At 46.5% G+C, this 24,546-nt stretch overlaps 1 protein-coding gene across 1 annotated transcript; it reads right to left on the bottom strand.

Annotated features, from left to right (window-relative positions):
* Positions 1-19,504: 19,504 nt before the first annotated feature.
* On the bottom strand, positions 19,505-20,815 carry LOC136524144 (uncharacterized mitochondrial protein AtMg00810-like). The gene is made up of 3 exons (XM_066517605.1): positions 20,476-20,815; positions 19,670-20,286; positions 19,505-19,549 (listed from the first exon to the last, which is right to left on the bottom strand). The coding sequence occupies exons 1-3, from the start codon at positions 20,813-20,815 to the stop codon at positions 19,505-19,507; spliced, it is 1,002 nt and encodes a 333-aa protein (XP_066373702.1).
* Positions 20,816-24,546: the final 3,731 nt, after the last annotated feature.

Below are 24,546 nucleotides of genomic sequence, written 5' to 3'. Positions count from 1 at the left end.
AATCGTAGGTATCATTACTTGCAGGGTATGAGCCGTACGCTCCGTCGATGCGACCATACCGACATTGGCTACACTCCCAATGTGTTGCCAACAATCCGAAGAGACAGAGGCGTCCGAGGAACCTTACACTCCTGGGCCTTAGTTGTTAGGTCAAATGAATATTGAGGTCTGAAACTTGCGGGTTATTTGGTTTAGTATGTCAAACCAATGAAAATGTTATGTGGCAGATTGTCAACTACGCACGGACTTCATTTATTTGCTTCATATTCGTTTCTATGTGTCGCGACAGCACTGCCGGCGAGATTAAGTAGGCAACTAGTTCGGGAAACCGGCAAGTCCCGCCGTATCTCGACTCCAGTTGCCGACGTCTTGCGTGAGGGACGAGGAAGCCGGGGGGTCCATGGTCGCGTCGCCGCCGATCCTACAGTATGGGCCAAAAAGTCCAAGAAATAAGTTTTCTTAAAAAATATTCGTTTTAATCCGATCCCAATTTTTTGTAATCAATAGTTAACATGGTGGTTAACCGTATTATGAAAGATAGAAAAATCATGCCTTATCAAAATTCTCTATTCGATCATGAAACTAAATCAACAAAAAGACAGAAATAAATCAACTATTGATTTTACGTCAAGAAATACTTAGAATAACTCCTACTATCGGCGCGACGCGTTCCAATTAAACCGTCCAGGTACCGCCGGGCGGATGGCGGCGCGGCAGCCAGGCGGGCTTGCTGCTCGGGCAGGCGGACTAGCCACGGAATTTTATTCGGCTCTGCAGCGACACGGATCAAGGCGCGTCACTGCACGCTAAGGTCGATGGCGCCAGCAGTCCCTGCCCCTGTAGCGGTCAGCGATTCCTGTCGCCGCCACGTCAGCCCTCTGCCGCGCCACCATGTATGGCGCGGCAGAGGCATTTGGCCACGCCAGGGCAATAGGCGCAGCCAAAAGTGTTAGTTTAAAAAAACCGACCATGTTAGATTTAAAATTAGTTTCCAAAAGTGTTAAAATTAAAAAAAATCACTCTAGACTCATATTTTTTATTGTTTATATTGCATATTCATCTATTCAATAGATGTGTAGTCATAACACATACTAATAACTCAAGACTCATATTTTTCATTGTTTAGAAAAAAAAACATACTCATTTGCTAGTTTTCTAAAAAATCGACGAAATTTCGGCCGAATTTTGTGAAATTAAGAAATTTCATGGGTGGCTGAAATTTTTGCAATGCCGAAATTAAAAACGGTAACTACCGAAATATTGACGAGAACGAAGGCCATCAACCTTGGAGGGTGATACAGGAGACGACCAGCATGAGTACAGTATCGTCAGCGCTCTTGCTGACCTTAGTGGCGACATGCTAAGATGAAGCGTGTGCTAGGACAAGGCGACGACGAACCCTTCGGGCATCAGAGTTCAGCTCTATCAATCTGTAACCAAACCTACTCTTATTAAATGATCAATAATGTCGATACCAAGCATAATCATGTAGCGGTAAGTCAAATAAATGTAAAAAGTACATACCTTTGCTTGTTTATCTTCCTTCAGTTCTTGACCTTGTTATGAGACTTCGACAGCTTCTTATCTGTAATATAAAGTATAGCACCAGCTGAGTGAATTAGTGAACTAAGTTTTGAATTACAACCTTAAGAACCAACAAGAGTACCAATCAATTTGAAGACAATGAAAAAGATCTCAAGACACTGAAGACGATTCAAACATGAACTCCTCGGCGAGCCCTGAGGCGGGTAGCAGTGTGCAGTACAAGCTCGCATAAGACCTATCTCCAACAAAGCATGCAAACCGTTGACCCAAACGCAAAATATGTTATCACAGTGTTTTGCCTCTAAAGAACAACGCTCCAACAGAAGACCCAAACACCTCACCCATTTTGTATACGAGGCTCGCCGAACGCAAATCTGCGTCGTCAAGACGGAAGGCCCAACCCGCCCGCAGCCCTGCATGCACGCGCGGAGGCCATCGCCCTCCTTCCCCCGCAGGCCTCACCGTTCCTCGCCCCCCAGATCGAACCAAAGAGGAGCCGCAGGCAGCAACAACCGCACGCCACTGCGGCGCTAGGAGCTAGCGGAAACGCCGCCCCGCGAGAGGGAGGCCAGTGCAAGGAGGAGATCCGGCGGCAGAGCAGGTCGGTCGGAGATGGGAGTCCCGGCGTTCTTTACCAGTGGCTGGCGGACTGCTACCCGTTGACGGTGTCGGACGACGAAGGAGGAGGAGCCCGTGGAGCTTGAGCCCGGCACAGGCAGACCGCTACGGGGGAGCCGCCGCGGCGAGGTTCGCCTCGAGGCGCAGCCGGCGGGTGGTACCTCGGCAGGCGGGGAGTGGCTGGGAGGGGGGGGCGGGTGAAAGCTCTAGTTTGGTTTTGGTGAATTGATGAAACCCTAAGTGCTAACCTAGTTTATCAAGTGATCATGAGATAGGTAGCACACTTCAAGTAGAAGAAGCTAATGAAGATCATAACATGACAATGGTGATGAGCATGGCGATGATTCAAGGGCTTAAACTTGAAAGAAGAAGAGAAAAAACAAAAATGCTCAAGGCAAAGGTATAACTTCAGTAGGAGCTATTTTGTTTTGGTGATCAAGACACTTAAGAGTGTGATCACATTTAGGTTTGATAGCTATACTATTAAGAGGGGTGAAACTCGTATCGGAATGCGGTTATCAAAGTGCCACTAGATGCTCTAACTCATTGCATGTGCATTTAGGATCTAGTGGAATGCTAACACCCTTGAAAATATTTATGAAAATATGCTAACATATGCACAAGGTGATACACTTGGTGGTTGGCACATTACAGCAAGGGTGGAGAAGTTAGAAGTGAAAACAGAGCTGATGCCAGCGTCGGTCAAGTGACCGGACGCTGGATCCAAAAGCACCGGACGCTGACTGGCTGTGTCCGGTCGCGTTGACTAGCAGTACATAGGCTAGGGTTAACCACCGAACGCTGGGCTGTGTCCGGTCGAGGTGGACCGGACGCGTCCGGTCGAGGAAAACCAGGGTTTCGACCCTTACTGTATCGAGCCGGACGCTGAGGCTTCAGCGTCCGGTCAGTTTTAACCGGAGTGGCCGATCAACTTCATAGCCGTTAGAATCAGACGAACAGTGTTTGTAGCTGATGACGCGTGGCGTCCATCTATGGACCGGACGCTGCGTCCAGGGTCCGGTCAAGTGGGACCGGAGCAATCCGGTCAGAGCGCAGTGTACCCAGTGAAGGGGTACAAACGGCTCTATTTCGTGTGGGGCTTCTATTTAAGCCCCAAGAGGCCGGTTGTGGCTCACATCTTTGGCCATTTTCCATTGACATAGCAACCTTGTGAGCTAAGCCAAAGTCCTCCCACTCATCTACATCATTGATTCATCATCATAGTGAGATTGGGAGCGATCCAAGTGCATTGCTTGAGTGATTGCATCTAGAGGCACTGGTGGTTCGTGTTTTCGCTGCAGATTTCGCTTGTTACTCTTGGTGGTTTGCCGCCACCTAGATGGCTTGGAGCAGCGAGGATCGTTGAGCTGGAGGGTGGTGATTGTCTCCTGGCTCGATCGTGGTGATTGTGAGGGGTTCTTGACCTTTCCCCGGCGGAGAGCCAAAAGGTACTCTAGTGAATTGCTCGTGGCTTGTGTGATCCTCATCTTGTGTTGGTTGTGCGGCACCCTATTGAGGGTTTGGCGTGTGAAGCCAATTAGCGCTGTGAACCTCCAAGTGAGTGAATCGCCACAACGAGGACTAGCTTGCCGGCAAGCAAGTGAACCTCGGTAAAAATCATTGTGTTCATCATTGATTCTAGGTGATTGGTCTTCATTGTTATTATCCTTGTGATTGATTGGTTCTTCATCTACAGGCGGTATAACTATCTGATCACTCTCTTTACTTTATCGCTAAACTAGTTGACAAGCTCTTTAGTGTAGCTAGTTGTGAGAGCTTGCTTGATTGGTTGGTGTGGCTCTTTAGTTAGTCTTTGAGAGCACACTAACATAGGGTAGGTGTCATACCTCTTGTGTGAATCGACACTATCTAAACTAGAATTGTGGTAGGTGGCTTGCATTTTGAGTAGGCTAGCGCAACACTTGCTTCGCCTCATAATTGTCTAACCTTTGTTAAGTGTTGTTGTAGAATTTTTTATTAGGCTATTCACCCCCCCCTCTAGCCATTAGGACCTTTCAAGTGGTATAGAGCAGAGGTCACCATTATTTGAGGCTTAACAACATTCGGTGTTAAAATGGCTCAAATCAACAACACTAAGAAGCCACCCCAATTTGATGGCACAAATTATCCTTATTGGAAGTCAAAGATGACCACACACATCAAGTCAATCAATAGAAAGGTGTGGAAGGTGGTAGAAACCAAAATTGAGATTGGTGATCTGGAGAATCCCACCATCCGCCGAAGAAGTGCTTCTCCAAAACAATGACATTGCTCTAAGTGCCATTCATGATGCAATTGATGAAAGAACATTTGAGCAAATCAAGAATATTGAGATGGCACATGAAGCTTGGAAAAAGTTGGAAGAATCATTTGAGGGCACTCAAGCCATGAAGGGTGTAAAGGCATACATTCTCAAAGAGAAGTTTACAAGCTTCAAGATGAAGGAGGATGAGAAGTGTGCCGGAGATGTTTCATAGGCTTCACAGTGCTTATCAATGATCTCAAAGCACTTGGAGAAGAGGTGAAGGACAAGGACTTCTCCCACAAGTTCTTGAGATGCTTAGCCTTCAAGATTTGGTACATTGGTCACCATTCTAGTAAGAAGCGGTTTGGACACTATGACACCAAACCAAGTATTGGGAGATATAATGACCGATGATACCTATAGAGATGATGATGAGAAGGAAGAAAAGAAGGAGAAGAAAGATGAGAAGAAGGATGAGAAGAAGAAGAGCATGGCATTCAAAGCCACATCATCCAAGGGCAAAGCTAAGCAAGAAACATCAAGTGAAGAAGATGAATCATGGGATGATGATGATGATGAGAAGATGGCTCTATTTGTCAAGAGATTTGCAAGTTCATGGTGAAGAAGGGCTATCGTGCAAGAAGAAAGAAATCTTCATTCAAGAACAAAGAAGAGTCAAGAAGGTGCTTCAAGTGTGGAAGCAAAGATCATCTTGTTGCTCAATGCCCTTATAATAGTGAAGATGATGATGACAACAAGAAGAACAAAAAGAAGGACAAGAAGGAAAAGAGAGAGAAGAAGGACAAGATGGCCTTCAAGAAGAAGAAGGGTGGTTCATATGTAGTCACTTGGGATAGTGATGCTTCCTCAAGTGATGATGATGATGATAGTGATGATCACAAGACCACCAAGAAGAAGGTTCTTGCAAGCATTGCCATCAATGAGAAGCCTTCTCTCTTCAAATCTTCATCATGCTTCATGGCTAAGGCCACTAAGGTACAATCTTGTGATGATGAAAGTGATGAAGAACACGTTGATAATAATGAACATGAAAGTGAAAATGATAGTGATAGTGATGATGATGAACCTACTAAAGATGAATTATTTGACATGCTAGAAGATGCTAAAGAACACTTTGACATTAAGAGAAGAGAATGCAAGAGCTTGAATAAGGAGGTAAAAGCCCTTAAGCAAGCACTTGATGAACTCAAAGCAACTCATGAGAAGCTAGAGGTAGCCCATGAGAAGCTTGGCATGGCTCACAAAAAGCTTGAAAAAGCTCATTCCACTTTGATTAATGAACAAGATAAAAAGAAGCATGTTGAAACTTGTGATGTAGGTGTAACTTGTGATTTAATTGATACATCACTATCTATGCCTATCATTGTTGCTACTACTAACCCTTCTTGTAGCACTTCCACTTCTACCTCATTTAGTAGTGATGGTCTCACTTGTGATACCTCACTAGTGGTTGAGAATGAGAACCTCAAGAAGGAGGTCACTAAGCTCACTCACAACCTAGCTAAGGCTTATGGTGGTAAGGATCGCTTGCTTATGGCCTTGGGTAGCCAAAGAGCTTCTCTCTACAAAGAGGGATTGGGCTATACCCCCAAGAAAGGCAAAGCGGCCTTTGCTCCTCATAAGACTAGTTTTGTGAAGAACAATGGTCGGTTTTGCACTAGTTGCAAGCAAGTGGGTTACAAAGAGCAAGAATGCAAAAATAAGAACAAAAATGCTAATGTATCCTTTATTAAGCTAGATTCATGGTATATGCTTACTAAGGGTACAAATGGTGTAAAGGCTAAGTTCATTGGCAAACCATGGATGTGCTCAAAGAAAAAAGCCATTTGGGTGCCAAAGAGCCTAGTGACTAACCTTCAAGGACCTAAGCAAGTTTGAGTATCTAAAAGAATTGATCTTCTTTTGTAGGTCAATTACAAAGCCGGAGGAAGGCATTGGGTTCTTGATAGTGGGTGCACTCAACACATGACCGGTGATTCAAGAATGTTCAACTCAATTAATACCAATGGCAATGATGGTTATGATAGTATCACATTTGGTGATAATGGCAAAGGCAAGGTCAAAGGGCTTGGTAAGATTGCTATATCCAATGATATGAGCATATCCAATGTGTTGCTAGTAGAGAGCTTGAACTTCAATTTGCTATCCGTAGCTCAATTATGTGATCTTGGATTCAAATGCATATTTGGAATAGATGATGTAGAGATCATAAGTGTAGATGGCTCTAACTTGATCTTCAAAGGCTTTAGATATGAGAATCTATACTTGGTTGATTTCAATGCTAGTGAAGCTAGATTATCTACATGCTTATTTACTAAGTCTAGCATGGGTTGGTTATGGCATAGAAGGCTTGGTCATGTTGGAATGAAACAATTGAATAGATTGGTTAAGCATGACTTGGTTAGAGGCTTTGAAAGATGTTGTGTTTGAAAAGGATAAGCTTTGTAGCTCTTGTCAAGCCGACAAACAAGTTAGAAACACCCATCCTAAGAAAAGCATGATGAGCACTAGTAAAGCATTTGAGTTATTGCACATGGACTTGTTTGGGCCAACACAATACACTAGTATCGGTGGAAATAAATATGGCTTTGTGATAGTGGATGACTACACTAGATACACATGTGTATTCTTTCTAGTGGACAAAAGTGATGTGTTTGCAACATTCAAATCATTTGTCAAAGGCATTCACAATGAGTTTGAAACAACCATCAAGAGAGTTAGAAGTGACAATGGTAGTGAGTTCAAGAATACTAGAATTGATGAGTTATGTGATGAATTTGGAATTAGACATCAATTCTTGGCCAAGTACACTCCTCAATCAAATGGCCTTGTTGAGAGAAAGAATAGAACACTCATTGATATGGCAAGGTCTATGCTTAGTGAGTACAATGTGAGTCAATCCTTTTGGGCCGAAGCTATCAACACGGCTTGCTATTGTAGCAAACGCCTCTATTGTCACCGATTGAAAGAAAAGACACCATATGAGCTCTTGAATGGTAGAAAACCCAACATTGCATATTTTCGGGTCTTTGGTTGCAAATGCTATATCTTGAAGAAAGGCACTAGATTGGGAAAGTTTGATAAGAAATATGATGAAGGATTCCTACTTGGTTATTCCACCACAAGAAAAGCATATAGAGTTTGGAATTTGGATAATGGTACTCTTGAGGAAGTTCATGATGTTGAATTTGATGAAACCAAGGGTTCTCAAGTAGAGGATGAAAACTTGGAAGATGTTAGAGGCATTCAACTTTCAAATGCCATGAAGAATATGGATATTGGTGAATTGAGGCCTAGGCAAGTGAGTGATGATGAAGATGATCAAGTGCAAGTGCTCTACAACTTAAATGTGCAAGATGATACAAATCAAGTTAGTGCAAGTGGATCTCATGACAATGAACAAGATCAAGTGGATAGTACATCATCTCAACCCAATGATCAAGCAAGTGCAAGCAATCAAGTTCCAATCCTTCAACCAACCAATGTTGCAAGAGATCATCCATTGGACACCATCATTGGTGACATTTCAAGAGGTGTACAAATAAGATCAAGATTGGCATCATTTTGTGAACACTTCTCATTTATGTCATCCATTGAACCAAAGAAGATAGATGAAGTATTGAAGGATGTTGATTGGGTGAATGCTATGCATGAAGAATTGAATAACTTCATAAGAAATCAAGTATGGGAGTTGGTAGAAAGACCAAAGGGACACAATGTGATTGGAACCAAATGGGTCTTTAGAAACAAGCAAGATCAAGATGGGATAGTAGTAAGGAACAAAGCAAGATTGGTAGCACAAGGATACACACAAGTTGAAGGTCTTGACTTTGGAGAAACATATACCCGGGTTGCTAGATTGGAAGCAATAAGAATCTTGCTAGCCTATGCTTGTGCTCACAACATCAAGCTCTATCAAATGGATGTCAAAAGTGCATTTCTCAATGGTTATATCAATGAAGAAATATATGTTGAGCAACCTCCCGGTTTTGAAGATGATAAGAAGCCCAACCATGTATACAAGTTGAAGAAGGCTTTGTATGGCTTGAAGCAAGCACCTAGAGCATGGTGTGAGAGATTGAGGGATTTCCTACTCTCTAAAGGGTTCACAATGGGCAAGGTTGACACCACTCTTTTTATCAAAAAGATTGGAAAAGATCTATTTGTATTGCAAATCTATGTTGATGACATCATATTTGGATCAACCAATCAAGAATTTTGTGATGAGTTTGGAAAAATGATGGCTAATGAGTTTGAGATGTCCATGATTGGAGAGTTGAGTTATTTCCTTGGTCTTCAAATCAAGCAATTGAAGAATGGTACATTTGTGAGTCAAGGCAAGTACATCAAGGACATGATCAAGAAGTTTGGCATGATTGATAGCAAAGTCATTAGCACACCAATGGGAACAAATGGCAACTTGGATAGTGAGGCAAGTGGAAATATGGTGGATCAAAAGTTGTATCGGTCTATGATTGGAAGCCTGCTCTATGTGACCGCATTAAGGCCGAATGTTATGTTTAGTGTATGCATGTGTGCAAGATTTCAAGCCTCACCAAGGGAAAGTCATTTGAAGGCTACAAAGAGAATATTGAGGTACTTGAAGCATACACCAAATGTTGGTTTGTGGTATCCCAAAGGAGCAAAGTTTGAGCTAGTTGGTTATTCCGACTCGGATTATGCGGGATGCAAGGTAGAAAGGAAGAGCACCTCGGGCACATGTCAATTGTTGGGAAGATCACTTATTTCATGGTCATCAAAGAAGCAAAATAGTGTTGCATTATCAACCACCGAAGCCGAATACATATCCGCCGGTAGTTGTTGTGCACAAATACTTTGGATGAAGGCCACTTTGAGTGATTTTGGAATCAAGTTCAAGAAAGTGCCATTGCTATGTGACAATGAGAGTGCAATCAAGCTAACCAACAATTCGGTGCAACATGCAAGAACAAAGCACATTGATGTCCACCACCATTTCATAAGAGATCACCAACAAAAAGGGGACATTTGCATTGAGAGTGTAGGCACCGAAGATCAACTTGCCGATATATTCACCAAGCCATTGGATGAGAAAAGGTTTTGCAAGCTAAGGAATGAGTTGAACATATTGGATTTCTCAAATATGTGTTGATGCACCCCCACTCATATGACATGCCTCTCCTTCGAGCAATCCAAGGTAAAAGTTGATTGGCATGACATACATCCTTGCTAAGGACATGTTTAGTGCATCTAGTCATATTTTCAATCTTATTAGGACCTTGCAAGTGGTTCTATCTTATTAGGCTCATTCATGAAAATCAAATGAATTTTGATGTCCATATGGTATCACTATTGCTTCTATGCTTGACTTGATCTAGTGATGGCATATGACATGCTTATGGGCTTGTAAACCTAGTGTTTAATCTAGAAAATGAACTATAAGTGTTTAACTCAACATGGTACAAGATAACCCTTATTTGGAGGTGTGAAGAAGCTTGTCCTTGGATCAAACCGAGTTAAATATCTTTGGGAAATTATCTAGAATTGAACCAAATTTGGGAAAATGACCCTCACCCCATTGATTGACATTGATAATCTCAACCCTACAAGTAATTTTATTTAGAACCTTTATGGTCATTGATGACAAAGGGGGAGAGAAACAAAGATAAGAGGGAGAGAAACAAACATAAACATATCTAGATATATGACATAGGGGGAGAGATATAACAAAGGAAAGGGATCAACTAAAATTTTGAGCACACAAGTAGGGGGAGCAAGCTCATGAACTTGTATGGTGCATTTGAACGTGCATTTCATATGTTTGCTTGCATGACATAAGTTCCATATTTAAAATATCCATGCTTGTGCGATGTATGCTAGTTATAGGTTAGAATGATGGATATCTAGTGATTCCACTTCCAAATATTTCTAAGTGGTATTGAGCTAACCATGATGCTAAGGATGGTATATTGGTGCACTCCGATTGGTATCACGCTTCAAAGGTCCATCTTTTATACCTTAGCATCATATGGTAGACATTGACTCCTACATTTCCTATCTAAGCATATGTGCAAGCTTCAATCCAAACTCTTAGCACATATGTAGGGGGAGCAATTGCTACCACTTAGGTTTCATGAAACTTGTCCATATTCTTTTACCCATGGTAAATATGCTTGGGCAAGCAACATGGATTCAATTGAATTTCAATTCATATCTTTGTATAAGGGTTGTCATCAATTACCAAAAAGGGGGAGATTGAAAGCTCTAGTTTGGTTTTGGTGAATTGATGAAACCCTAAGTGCTAACCTAGTTCATCAAGTGATCATGAGATAGGTAGCACACTTCAAGTAGAAAAGCTAATGAAGATCATAACATGACAATGGTGATAGCATGGAGATGATCAAGGGCTTAAACTTGAAAAGAAGAAAGAGAAAAACAAAAAGCTCAAGGCAAAGGTATAACTTGTAGGAGCTATTTTGTTTTGGTGATCAAGACACTTAGAGAGTGTGATCACATTTAGGTTTGATAGCCGTACTATTAAGAGGGGTGAAACTCGTATCGAATTACGGTTATCAAAGTGCCACTAGATGCTCTAACTCATTGCATATGCATTTAGGATCTAGTGGAGTGCTAACACCCTTGATAATATTTGTGAAAATATGCTAACACATGTGCATAAAGTGATACACTTGGTGGTTGGCACATTGGAGCAAGGGTGGAGAAGATAGAAGTGAAAACAGAGCTGATGCCAACGTCAGTCAAGTGACCAGACGCTGGATCTAGGAGCACCGGACGCTGACTGCCTGTGTCCGGTCGCGTTGACTATCTGTACAGTGGCTAGGGTTTACCACCGGATGCTGGGCTGTGTTTGGTCAAGGTGGACCGGATGCGTCCGGTCGAGGAAAACCAGGTTTCAACCCTTACTGTACTCGACCGGACACTGAGGCTTCAACGTCTGGTCAGTTTTAACCGGAGTGTCTGGTCAGCTTCATAGCCGTTAGAATCAGACAAATAGCATTTGTAGCTGATGACGCGTGGTGTCCATCTGTAGACCGGACGCTGCGTCCAGGGTCCGATCAAGTGGACCGGAGCGTTCGGCCAGAGCGCAGTGTACCCAGTGAAGGGGTACAACGGCTCTATTTGGTGTGGGCTTCTATTTAAGCCCCAAGGCCGGCTGTGGCTCACATCTTTGGCCATTTTCATTGACATAGCAACCTTGTGAGCTAAGCCAAAGTCCTCCCACTCATCTACATCATTGATTCATCATCATAGTAAGATTGAGAGCGATCCAAGTGCATTGCTTGAGTGATTACATCTAGAGGCACTTGGTGTTCGTGTTTCGCTGTGGATTTTGCTTGTTACTCTTGGTGGTTGCCACCACCTAGATGGCTTGGAGCAGCGAGGATCGTTGAGTGGAGGTGGTGATTGTCTCCGGCTCCGATCATGGTGATTGTGATGGGTTCTTGACCTTTCCCCGGCGGAGAGCCAAAAGGTACTCTAGTGATTTGCTCGTGGCTTGTGTGATCCTCATCTTGTGTTGGTTGTGTGGCACCCTATTGAGGGTTTGGCGTGTGAAGCTAATAAGCGTGTGAACCTCCAAGTGAGTGAATCGCCACAACAAGGACTAGCTTGCCGGCAAGCAAGTGAACCTCGGTAAAAATCATTGTGTTCATCATTGATTCCGAGGTGATTGGTCTTTATTGTTATTCATCTTTGTGATTGATTGGTTCTTCATCTACAAGGCGGTATAACTATCTTAATCACTCTCTTTACTTTATCGCAAACTAGTTGACAAGCTCTTTAGTGTAGCTAGTTGTGAGAGCTTGCTTGCTTGGTTGGTGTGGCTCTTTAGTTAGTCTTTGAGAGCACACTAACATAGGGTGGTGTCATACCTCTTGTGTGAATCGACACTATCTAAACTAGAATTGTGGTAGGTGGCTTGCATTTTAAGTAGGTTAGCGCAACACTTGCTTCACCTCATAATTGTCTAACCTTTTGTTAAGTGTTGTTGTAGATTTTTTTATTAGGCTATTCACCCCTCCCTCCCCCCCCCCCCGTCTAGCCATTAGGACCTTTCACCGAAGAACCTCCAAAAGCAAAACAAAAGAAGCTAGATGAGCACAGAAAGCGAGATGGTCGCACCATTAAATCACCGATTGTGGTGTCTGATGAGGGGGACGAGGAGGAGGGGGACACTGCAAGACTGAGCGAGCTCATCGCTCTAACAGAGGCGGGCTTGACGGCGGAGGAGGCTGAGGATGACACTGCCAGACTGAGCGAGCTCATTGCTCTAGCAGAGGCGGGCTTGCCGGTGGAGGAGGCTGAGGACGACACTGCCAGACTGAGCGAGCTCATCGCTCTAGCAGAGGTGGGCTTGTAGGCGGAGGAGGATGACGACGTGTTCTACACTCAGGCCGCAGAGGCCACAGATGAAGCGGAGGCTGCTTAATACAGGCGAAAGGCAGATCAGCGCAATGCAGGTGACCCTAGCCACAGCAACAGGGTTGTGGTTGAGGATTGGTACTCGAACGATGAGTTGCTAACTCAATATGTTTCTGACTGAGAGTTTTTGATTGCGACATCTGTTAGTTCCATGCATTATTAATGATCAATGTAGCAGTGTAGTAGAAATTCTATTGTGTTGTCTTATATTCGATTTGAACTACTGATGTATTGTATCCATGTATCATGTACTCGAATTACCCATGATCGATCTTAATTGATCACAACTGTTTGTATCATGCATTCAAAATTTATAAAACGAACATGAAGCAACATGGCGCATCAGTGACGCGCCATTGTACATGGCGCGTTAGTGACGCGGTCAGCCAATGGCCAGCCAGCAACAATTTAGTTGTTGTCGGTGTTGTGCTAAACTACAAGTGCTGTACAAAACGAACATGAAGCTAATAAATGGACGACGAGTTGGCACATAATATTTTCATTTGTTTATGAGTACAAGTTTTCAACGATAATATTCATTCGACATAAGTTTGACGTAATGAACTAAGTCCCATGAATGTAAGGATCCCTTGAACGCCTCTTGGAAACCTCATCGTCTAGTAGAAGAAGGGGGTCGTCGTACTCCACATCAAGAAAGGGGTACAGCTGGTGCGGCGTGGGAGGAGCCATCCTATTACAAAATAATAAACAAAGGGTTAGAGTATTCAAATTAATATTTTTTAGATAAACATTATGTACCATAGCACAATTTGAACTACTTGTTATGTAATATGAACACAATATAAAATCACCTGTTGTCTTCTATGCCGGCTAGCCTTGTGGCCAGATTGCTTGCAAACGGAGCAAAGATTCCTGTCATGGTCTCATTGAAGTCTCCCCCGTCGTACATGTCTTCGTTGTACCCTCTCATAGCATCCATGTCCCCCTTCAGTCGCTTCTTCTTCCTTCTACCCTTCCCTACCTTCATTAGATCCAGATGCGGCACGTAGTCATAACCATTATAAGGTGGCCACTGTGTTGGGTCTAGGTATGGCTCGAAGCTCATCTCCCAAATACTAACGGTGTTCAAACGGAGATACAAGGTTGACATATATGGTAGATCCTCATAGTTGTACCCACGAACCCTGCAGTCCATGATCATATGAGAGCAAGGGGCATGCATGATCTGAGGGACGTTGCAACTGCACTCTACCTTCTCAAGATCAACTTGGTAGTTTCGTCCACCATAACATTCGCCGCCCAAGCTTGTGCCACCCTTGCCCCGTACACTAAAGATATGGCGGCGGGGTCCATACGGCTCGGCGGTGTGCTGCTTGGCCAATTCCTTGGCCTCCTTCAAATGTTCAGCTCTGGCCTTTCCAAAATGCCCCTGCTCAGCTATATTCCTCTGTGCAAGTTCCCACCTCTTCATAAAATATTCGTTGCACTTATGAAAGGAGAACTCAACAATTCCAGATACAGGCAACGATCGAACTCCGCTGAATACATGGTTGAAGGACTCTGAGGAGTTAGTAGTCATGATGCCATACCTAAAACCCCCCTCGTCATATGCTAACGCCCACTGAGCCTTATGTTCCATCTGTGCCTCTAACCAGGCCTTTCCCGCTGCATTTACCATCTTGTCTAGTTCTCTCTTTGTCTCCTTGAACTCGTGCTCTGTACGTACACAACATAGAGCCTTTACTTTGTCACATACCTCCTTCTTCCGCTGACGCCGCCAGAAATTTGCGGCAAAGTGTCTCATGCACCATCTATGTACTAGAGGCGGGAACCCATCTATATGCTCACCTACAGCATTAAGAAGCCCTGCGTGATGGTCAGAGATCAAACATATAGTGCGAGTTGGGCCAAGCACTTGCACACGTAGAAGCCGCATGAACCAAGACCATGATTCATTATTCTCTCCCTCTGCCAAAGCAAAAGTCACGGGTACTATCTGGTCCTCAAGATCAACAGCAGCAGCCATCATCAAGGTGCCCCTGTACTTTCCTATCAGGAAAGTGCCATCAACAAGTACGACTGGCCGACAAAACTAGAATGCATGTTCTGTTTGTGCGAACGACCAGAACACACGATAGAGGACATGCCTCAATGGGTCCCGAAAAAACATCCCTCTAGTGTCCACAAACCACTTCAAGCTAGGGTTGTAATAATGCATTGCACATAAGATGCGGGGCACCCTGTTGTATGCTTCCTCCCAAGTACCCCATCGAATCGCGAGAGCGATTTGCTTAGCACGCCAAGCCTTTCCGTACAACACATCATACCTAACGAATCCAGATATACATTGTTGTAAAGAAGACACTGAGATGTTGTTATTGTCATCAACGAGCCCCAATATACGATGGGCAAGGTAACGTGTAGTGATCTGCTGATGATTTTCCTTTCCCCTATTGTCTAGGCAAGTGTGGGGTTCAACAACTTTAGTTATCCTCCACTTGCCATCACTCTGTCTCCTTCATGCATTTAACCTCCACAAACAACCATTTTTGCATATCAAGTGGTACCTCAACTCTTGGTCCGAATGAGTGACGATGTACGGTCTATGGTGGTACACAGCATAGTTCTGAAGGAAGAGTTTCATCTTTGACATTGTGTTGAATATCATCCCCTTCCTAAGGGGTTCTTTCTCATGGTTATACAATGAATTCCTACACAACTAGAGACCGGTATCACAAACTGCCATATCCGTTATGCTGACATCCCTATAGCTCAGAACGCCCCTAAAAGGTATGTTCTTGGACCTTAGTTGCTCAAGCTCAGTCGCTGTGTAAGGTGGTGGTGGAACATACTGCTGTGCTTCGCTAATTCTGGCCCATGAATCATAGGGGTTATCATCTGCAGCAAAATCTATGACTAGTCTACCCTGAACATGGACACCATGTAAAACCTTGGTTCGTACTGGTAATGGCATAGTATGAACCGGTACTGGCATGGCATCAGCCGGTGTTGCCACGGCATCTGTACCTCCTTGGTCATCATCTGAATCGTCTGAATCACTGCTAACTACATCACCGATCCTGTCCTCCTCCTGCTCCTTCTCTTCCTGTTCGAACTCATTCACATCGAAGTCATTGCTTATACAGCCTACTGCAGTTGAATGAAACTGCTCCTGCGTCAACTGACCGTCCAAATCCATGTTATCTTGAGTTGCTTCCCCTTCGACACCTAATTCTTGTTCATTGCCTCCAAAACCATCAATGGATGGGCCGTCCTGCACACCATGCATCATGTACCCATTCTCCACCACCACCTCAGCCATGGGCACATTGGAACCTTGGAGAACCCTAGTGTAGCGGGACTAGTGAGCAGGGTCGCGCAAGGGCATGAGGACATAGTGTGCCCTAGTCTTCCTAGTATCAAACCTCCCCTTGAGTGTGAAATCATCCCAAACTTTGTATTCAAACGGACACAAAAGTCGTTGAAGCTAGGAGGTTCATCAAACCATTCCAATTCTTCTTCCATATCCTCAAACATACCATCTTCTCTCCTAACACTTCCTCCGAACAAAACTCTAACACAACAATCCATCTGCAAAAGCATTTCAAGAAACTTCATCAAGTCGTCGAAATTATCATACGTAATGTCCATACTAACATTATTACATTTTCTAACTATAACTATACTAACTAATCAAATATTAACATCTATACAAGGTTAACTACAACAACTTATTAGACTAAATCCAATGTACAACTAAAGTAAATAACTATACTAACTAAACTACCTTACTTTACTACCTATACTAACTTATTATATTACGTATACTAACTAAACTAACTAACTTTACTAACTATATTAGCTATACTTTGATAATTTTACTAGCTTTATTAACTGTGCTAACTATATTAGTGGAGTACCTCGCTGCAGCACCTAGGCGGGCAGCCGCCCTGCGTGACCGGAGGTTAGGGCCGGAGGGGGAGGCGCGCCTGCGTGCGGGCGCGGTGGCTGCACCGGGCGGCCGGCGGCCTGGCTGGCGCGGCTCGCTTACTGCCTCGGCTGGCTTGCTGGCGCGGGCGGGCTAGCTGGCATGGGCGGACACGGCCGCGGCGGACGGCGTCCTCGACGGCGAGCAGGCGCAAGCGAAGGCGGGCGCGGCGGCACTGTCTTGCTGCGTTTCTCGCGGAACGCCGACTACTCAGGCAAGAGGCCGCGACGGTGGTTATACCCGGCTCTGCCGCGCCACAGATCAGGGCGCGGCAGTGCCGCGCCAAGATCGGTGGCGCGGCAGAGCCTTGCCACATCAGCGGTCAGCGGTGATGGTCGCCGCCACGTAAGGCCTCTGCCGCGCCGCCATACATGGCGCGGCATAGGCATTTGGCCGCGCCATGGCAATAGGCGCGGCCAAAAGTGTTAGTTTTAAAAAAAAACCGACAGTGTTAGATTTAAAATTATATTCAAAAAAGGGTTAAAATTAAAAAAAATTCCCCTCGGGCAGTCGGGCCAACCCGCCACCACCGCCTGTCAACGGCCACCCTCGGGCAGTCGGGCCCCTCCCTTTCTATGGATGCCGGTTTCCAGTCGCTTGAACGTCACCCAAAATTCAGGGGACTGGATTGTAGGAAGCATGCCCTTTAATATGGTGCCATATAGAACAAGTTGCCGATTTGGCAATAGCGTCAAGGAGGAGAGAAGAAAAATACAAGAAACAGATTCCTGCACAAAGGCTAAAGTTTAAGAAACTAGATAATCCATTTAGATGGATATCACAAAGACCAAGACAAGATTTTTTTTCTCTTGAGTATAATCCATTGGGATGGATATTGACACATGGCATGCAAGTGAATATTAGATTGATCTTCATACGTGTATATTATTGTGTGACTTTATACATACATACTTGAGAATATTAGATCATGTGATGCTAACTTAATTTTTCGGCTCTCCGTCTGTATTTCTCCATTTCTGTATGTCCGCACGTTTCCGATCCCAACTTTTCCGACCTGATCTCGTTTCCGATGAAAAAATGTAGATATGGAAACGAGAGAGGGATTTTTCCGCATGTTTCTCCCTAAACTTATCTAGAGAAGACACAATTTGTCAAAATATGTTGAATTGTCTCCTGCTGGAAAGTCTATTAGCAGTTTAACAGCTGTTATGCACTGCTAGCCATAGGAAAAAATAATATCTCTTAGGTCCCCAAGATTTTCAAATAAGCTCCCACGACCCAAAATAAACAGCCCCATTGAAGAAGGCCACATAAGCTGATTTTACTGAATACTGGCCGGATTCTATGAATCTACAACGATGATCATCCTGTACATCCGGTTGCAGCTACACAATGGGTCAAGTCCCAGACATCAAGAAAATCAGAGAGGGCTAATATTCTGATTCCTGAATCCACTGGATGTCCATCAGGGCCTCTCTCACGATAGGAGAGTGCGAAGGAAAATGGATTGGGGGAAGGAGAAAGGTGATTAGAGGTTTATTTATAGCCACAAGTAGACATTGCGTAATAATCCCTCCGTCCCCAAGTATAAGGCGCGATTTGACTTGATGCGGTCTTCAAGAACATATTTTGACCTATAGTTTCTCTTATAATATGCAACTTATAGGAACAAAAGTTTGATCACTAGAAAGTATTTCTAAATACAAATCTAATGCAACTACTTTTATAATACAAACGCTTGATATAATTAGCCTAATTGTTAGTCAAAGATAACAAAGTTTGAATTTTGAAATACGTGCATGCCTTATATTCGGAGACGGAGGGAGTATCTGTAGTTTGTTAACTGGTGTCTACATGACATGGTATGTCATAAAAACTACTAAGTAGACCTGATCAAATATCGGGTTTGGGTCGGGCTGGAAAAAATGATTGGGGTCAAATGTTTCGCCCGAGCCTGACCCGACACACTGGTGGGCCAATCGGGTTGGGCTATTTCTTGGGTTTGGTTTTCGCACTTTAGGTCTGGCCACGGGTCGAAAATCCTGGCCCTTAACCTGACCCAATGCACTGGCGGGCCGGGTAGGGTCGGATGGCCCATGAACATGTCTACTAAGAAGTGTCTGGGTTGGGACTGCCCTGCTTTCACTGCTCAGAGTACAACAATCCTGAAATAGCGCATCGCAAATGTTCTCTTTTTCTTCAAGTTAAGCCCATCAGGATTTAGTTGATCATTTGATCAGAAACAGAAATGCTTGCTTGAACTGAGATTCTTCAAATCCGCAAGACGATAAATACAAGAAAAAATGGATATGAACTGCTCAACTGCAAATGCCAAACATTGGGTAAATTAATACCAAAGGATTAAACAACATGATTTCATCTTGTACGTGAGCAATTTATACAGCCATTGAAAGCAATAAGGATTACGTGGAATAATAGATTGATTGATTGGAGAGACATATGTACATATATATATTGGGGAGAGGAGATCTCGTGGTTTATAGAAACAGGACCAAACCGAGATCTCCTCATATCTCTCTAACCAAATAGAGGACCGGCCGGCTATACCAAGGCCCAGGCCCATATACACACGCATATATACATTTACAGTCTAACACCCTCCCGCAGTCACAGCGCCGTGTTTGCGAACGTTGAGACTAGACCGAAACTCCGTGAAGACAGAAGAAGGCAAGCCTTGTCGTCGGGACGTGAAGAACGCAGATAGTACCAAGAGCCACTCGTTCTCAGACGAAGTGAAGATCGATCTCAATATGCTTGGTACGCTGATGCTGAACGGGGTTGAAAAACATGTAAACTATACTGATATTGTCACAATACACCAACGTTGCTTGACGCAGAGGTGTATGTAGCTCGGACAATAGCTGGCGCAACCAGGAAGCCTCTGCAACCGCATTAGCTACAACACGGTACTCAGCTTTAGTACTGGAGCAGGAGACAGTGTTCTGGCGCTTGGAGGACCAGGAGACCAAGTTGTCACCGGGGAACACAGCATAGCCCGAGGTGGACTTACGAGTGTCAGGACAACCAGCCCAATCTACATCTGAGTAGACCACAAGATCAGACTGACTGGAGGCATGGATATGAAGGCCCAAGTCCAAAGTACCACGAACATAGCGAAGAATCCGCTTCAGAGCTGCAAGATGAGGTTCCCGCGGGTCGTGCATGTGTAGACACACCTGCTGTACTGCATAAGCAATATCAGGCCGTGTGAAGGTGAGATACTGCAATGCGCCGGCAAGACTACGGTAATCTGTAGCATCAAAAATAGGATCACCATCGGCAGAGAGCTTCGGGTTGATATCAACTGGAGTGGCACACGACTTGCAATCAGCCATACCAGCATGTTCCAAGATGTCCAACATGTACCGGTGTTGTGACAAGAATAACCCAGAAGCAGTGCGTTGAACTTGCATGCCCAAAAAATGATGAAGTTCGCCTAAATCCTTCATAGAAAACTCACGATGTAGGGCTGCAATAATGCGATGACGCAAGTCTGGAGAAGAAGCTGTCAGCCCATATCATTCACATACAGCAGAAGATAAGCAGTCTCAGAGCCACGACAGTATACAAAGAGTGTTGTATCTGTCTTGGCTTCCACAAAACCCAACTGAAGAAGGAAACTGGCGAAACGACTGTACCATGCACGTGGCGCCTGTTTGAGTCCATACAAAGAGCGATTCAGACGACACATAACCTGAAGGCTGAGTGCAATACACTGTCTCTGAGAGATGCCCATGAAGAAAAGCATTCTTCACATCGAGCTGGTGTACCGGCCACTTGCGAGAAACAGCCAGAGACAGAACAATCCGGACGGTAGCGGGCTTCACAACAGGGCTAAAAGTTTCATCATAGTCAATGCCAGGGCGCTGAGTAAAGCCACGAAGAACCCAGCGTGCCTTGTAGCGCTCGAGAGAACCATCTGCCTTGAATTTGTGCTTGAAGACCCACTTGCCAGTCACCACATTGGATCTAGATGGGCGTGGTACAAGATCCCAAGTGTGGTTGGAAAGCAGTGCTGAAAACTCATCCTGCATAGCGGCACGCCAATTTGGATCAGCAAGTGCGGCGCGATAAGTCCGCGGAAGAGGCGATAGGGAAACCGCCTGAAGAGTGATCGGTTGTCGGAAACTGGCATGCTGGTTAGCCACAGGGACAATGGGAACCGCCCCGGCGGGGAGGTGAACAGGAGGAACTGGTGGGGATGGTGGTGCAGCGATCGGAGACGCAGTAGCTAGAGCGACTGGCGGCGTAGAAGCAGATCACGGACGTCGGCTGTATGTCAGCCGAACCGGAGGGACCAGCACCAGGATAGCCAAATCGTGCGGAGGAGGCTGTGGGCGTCGGTGGTAGACGAGGCTAGCCTAGCGCTGAAAGCCAGGCGGCGGTCCAGCTGGGGTGGGTGCGACATGACCGGCTGGAGGTGGTGAGTAGCCGACCATCGGGCACCCTAGGGAGGTGCTGCCGGCCGCTGGGTACCGCGACGGGGAGCTGCTGCCAGCCGTCGGGGGAGCAGCCAAGCCAGCTGCCGGTGACGACGAGGCAGCTGTAGGCGAGACCTGGCCGGCGGGTAGGCCACCGGAGTCCAAGGGAGCAGCAATGACCCAAGGGGCACTGCTCCCTAGAAGAAGGGCCACACGTGGTTGTGCGGAGTCACCAGAAGTGCATGCGGGTAAAAAAATGACAGCGCTGGGGGAGCCATCACAGGGTCAGTGGAGCTCAAAAACTTAAAATCCTAGGGTGAGGGACGACCAGGATCCTTAGAGAATGGGAAGGACGCCTCATCAAAGACCACATGCCGGGAGATGATGATCCGGTTGGATGACCGGTCGAGGCAGCAGTAACCTTTGTGATGAGGGGAATACCCGAGAAAGACACACAAGGAAGATCGAGGGGCGAGTTTGTGGGGAGCAGTGGCGGAGAGATTGAGGTAGCAGCGACACCCGAAGACACGGAGGTGGTCATAAGAGGGTGGAGACCCATAGAGCACCATGTGTGGGGTGGAGAAGTTGAGTGTCTTGGTGGGAAGAATGTTAAGGAGGAGGGTTGCGGTGGAAAGAGCCTCAACCCAATAGGCTAGGGGACACTGGCCTAAAACAGGAGGGAGCGAACAACATTATTTATGGTACGAATAATGCGTTCAGCTTTACCGTTTTGAGGCGAGGTATAAGGACAGGACATCCGGAGCTGGACGCTGTGGGAGAGGAAGAAGGTGCGGGAAGTATGATTGTCGAACTCACGTCCATTATCGCATTGAATACCCTGAATGGGGACACCAAACTGTGTAGCCACATATGCAAAGAAATTAGACAGGGTAGGAAAGGTGTCAGACTTTAGCCGAAGCGGAAAAGTCTAGAGATAATGCGAAAAATCATCAAGTATGACAAGATAATACTTGCAACCAGAAACACTAGGTATAGGTGACGTCCATAAATCACAATGTATTAACTAAAAATTATGAGTGGTTCTGGAAGAGGACGCATGAAAGGGTAAACAAGTATGACGACCCAACTGGCAAGCATGACACAATGTTTGGCTAGCACTATTATTACATGGAATAGCGGATGACTGTGCTAGCTTAGACAAAACTTCATGGCTAGGATGACCAAGACGCTGGTGCCAAAGTGAAGGGTTGGTAGTGGCGAGGAGAGCAGACGCAGACTCCAGGAACTACAACGGATAGAGAGGACCAGAGCTGTCACACCTGACGATCTCTCTTCGAGAGGGAAGATCCTTCACAGAACAGCCAAAAGGGTCAAACTCCACAGAACAATTGTTGTCAGAGGTAAACTGGCGTACTGAAACAAGGTTCTTAATAAGGCCAGGTGAAACAAGGACATTATTAAGACGAAGATTATGTGGAAAAGATGTCACGCCAGTGGAGGTAACAGGAAGAAGGTTCCCATTACCGACAACAATATGGGATGGAGATGAAGTATATGGAGGGGAAGGCACGGTGATTATACCGGCGTCTGAAGTCATGTGGTTGGAGGCTCCAGAGTCGAAGTACCAGTTGCTCGATGTAGGCTACTGGAGCGACATGGTCTGAAAGTTCGCGGCGAGGCTGGAAGTGTCCCAGCCAGGTGGCGCGATGGCTGGGCTGTACAGACCAGCCGGAGGAAGCGCCCACTGCTGGATGCTAGGATTGACGCCCCAGCCTTGCTGAGCGCCAATCAAAAGCACCTGAGGGAGCTGCTGCGGTCCATCGGGCCCCTGCTGTACACCAGCGAGAAGTGTGTGCGGGTGTGGCAGCGTCGAGGGCCGAGGTCCAGGCACATGTTGATGGATCTGGTCCATGGCTGATGAAGATTGGGCCACTGCTGCTGCTGCTGGGTGCTGCTGTCGTTGGGGAAGGCGCTGTTGGAGTTGCTGCGCCTGCCCCGCCGTGCTTGCCGCGCCGCGCGCGCTTGCCTCCCCCGGACTGCTGCTGGTGGTTCGGCAACCGCTGCTGGGGAGCGGCTGGTGGAGTGATGAACGTGGGCGCGGGCTCCCGAGCGCTGCCGAAGGTGGCAGTCAGGGCCGTAGCCGAAGGAGGCGGAGCAGACTCCGCCATAGTGAGTTCCTCCAGGATCAAATCGTTGCGGGCCTGTAGAAAAGTAGGAAACGGACGTCTGCGGCGAAGGTGAAGCCCAATGGCTTCGAAACGACCATTGAGACCGCGCAGGAGATTGAGGACAAGAGTCATGTCGTTGACGGGCTCGCCGAGGTCGCGGAGGGTGTCTGCCATGCCCTTGACTTTCTGGCAGTACGCAGTGATGTCGAGGTCGCCTTGCTTGAAGTTGCGGAAGGCGGCGTTGAGGTGGAGAGCACGAGTTTCGCGATTGCCGTGGAACTATGACTCGATGGCGAGCCAGGAGGCACGGGCGGTGGTACCGAACTCGATCACGGCCTCGACGAGGGCGTCGGTGATGGTGGCGGTGATCCAAGTTTGCACGACGCAGTCCATGCGCGCCTAATCCGGAGAGTTGGGGGTGGCAGCGTCGGAGAGGACATGGCTCTCCAGGGAGTAGCGGCCGACGACGAGGAGGAACGACTGACGCCAGCAGCCATAGAAGGCGGAGGCGACGTCAAGGACAAGCGGGACGAGCAGTCGGATGTTCTGCACGGCCACAGCCTAGGCGTGCAGGTTGAGGAGGGCCGCGGCCTCATGCTGAAGCAGAACGACGCGAAGATGGGGATCGCCGCCGTCGGCAAAGGCGAAATCCTCAGCATCCTCGGCGTCGTCAGGGGCAGCGTCGTCTTCCAAAGGCAGAGTGGCCGCAGCGTGCTCCTGAGCCGCGCGGTCAAGGGCGGCCTGAAGTCGCGCATCAGCCGCGTCCTGCTACTGCTGAGCGACGGCAGCTTCGCGCTCTGCGTCAGCCGCACGAGCAGCGGCGGCGTCGCGAGCGGCCTGAGCCGCGCGAGCGCGCTCCTCCTTGGCGAGTCGAGCCGCAGCGGCCTGCTCGGCCACGCGGGCGCGCACCTCCGTGGACTGGAGGGCAGCGGCAGCAGTGGCCTGCTCGGCCACGCGGACGCACGTCTCCGTGGATTGGAGGGCAGCGGCAGCGGCGGGGTCGGCCTGCGTGGCCGCACGGGCACGCTCCTCCTTGGACTCGGCAGCAGCGGCGTCGGGATCGACGACAACAGCAGCAGAGGAAGCGGTGGGGGGGTGGCTCCGGCCATGGCAGGGAGGCGGCGGGCGCACACAAGGGAGGCGACAGGCAGGAAAGGAAGGGGAAAAAACTAAGCTCGTGATACCATGAAAGCAATAAGGATTGCGTGGAATAAT

This window comes from Miscanthus floridulus, chromosome 18, assembly GCF_019320115.1.
Source record: "Miscanthus floridulus cultivar M001 chromosome 18, ASM1932011v1, whole genome shotgun sequence".
NCBI lineage: Eukaryota > Viridiplantae > Streptophyta > Magnoliopsida > Poales > Poaceae > Miscanthus > Miscanthus floridulus.
This window is presented reverse-complemented; position numbering and strand designations above follow the sequence as displayed.

Excerpts from the sequence above, each read along its gene's own strand:
- LOC136524144 (XM_066517605.1), bottom strand. The coding sequence starts at position 20,815 with ATGCAGGATGAGTTTTCAGCACTGCTTTCCAACCACACTTGGGATCTT. Across the intron at positions 20,287-20,475 it reads GTATTGCACTCAGCCTTCAG|CTTCTTCTCCAGACTTGCGT; the intron begins GTTATGTGTCGT and ends ATGGGCTGACAG. Across the intron at positions 19,550-19,669 it reads ACCGTGTTGTAGCTAATGCG|CATCAGCGTACCAAGCATAT; the intron begins GTTGCAGAGGCT and ends AACCCCGTTCAG.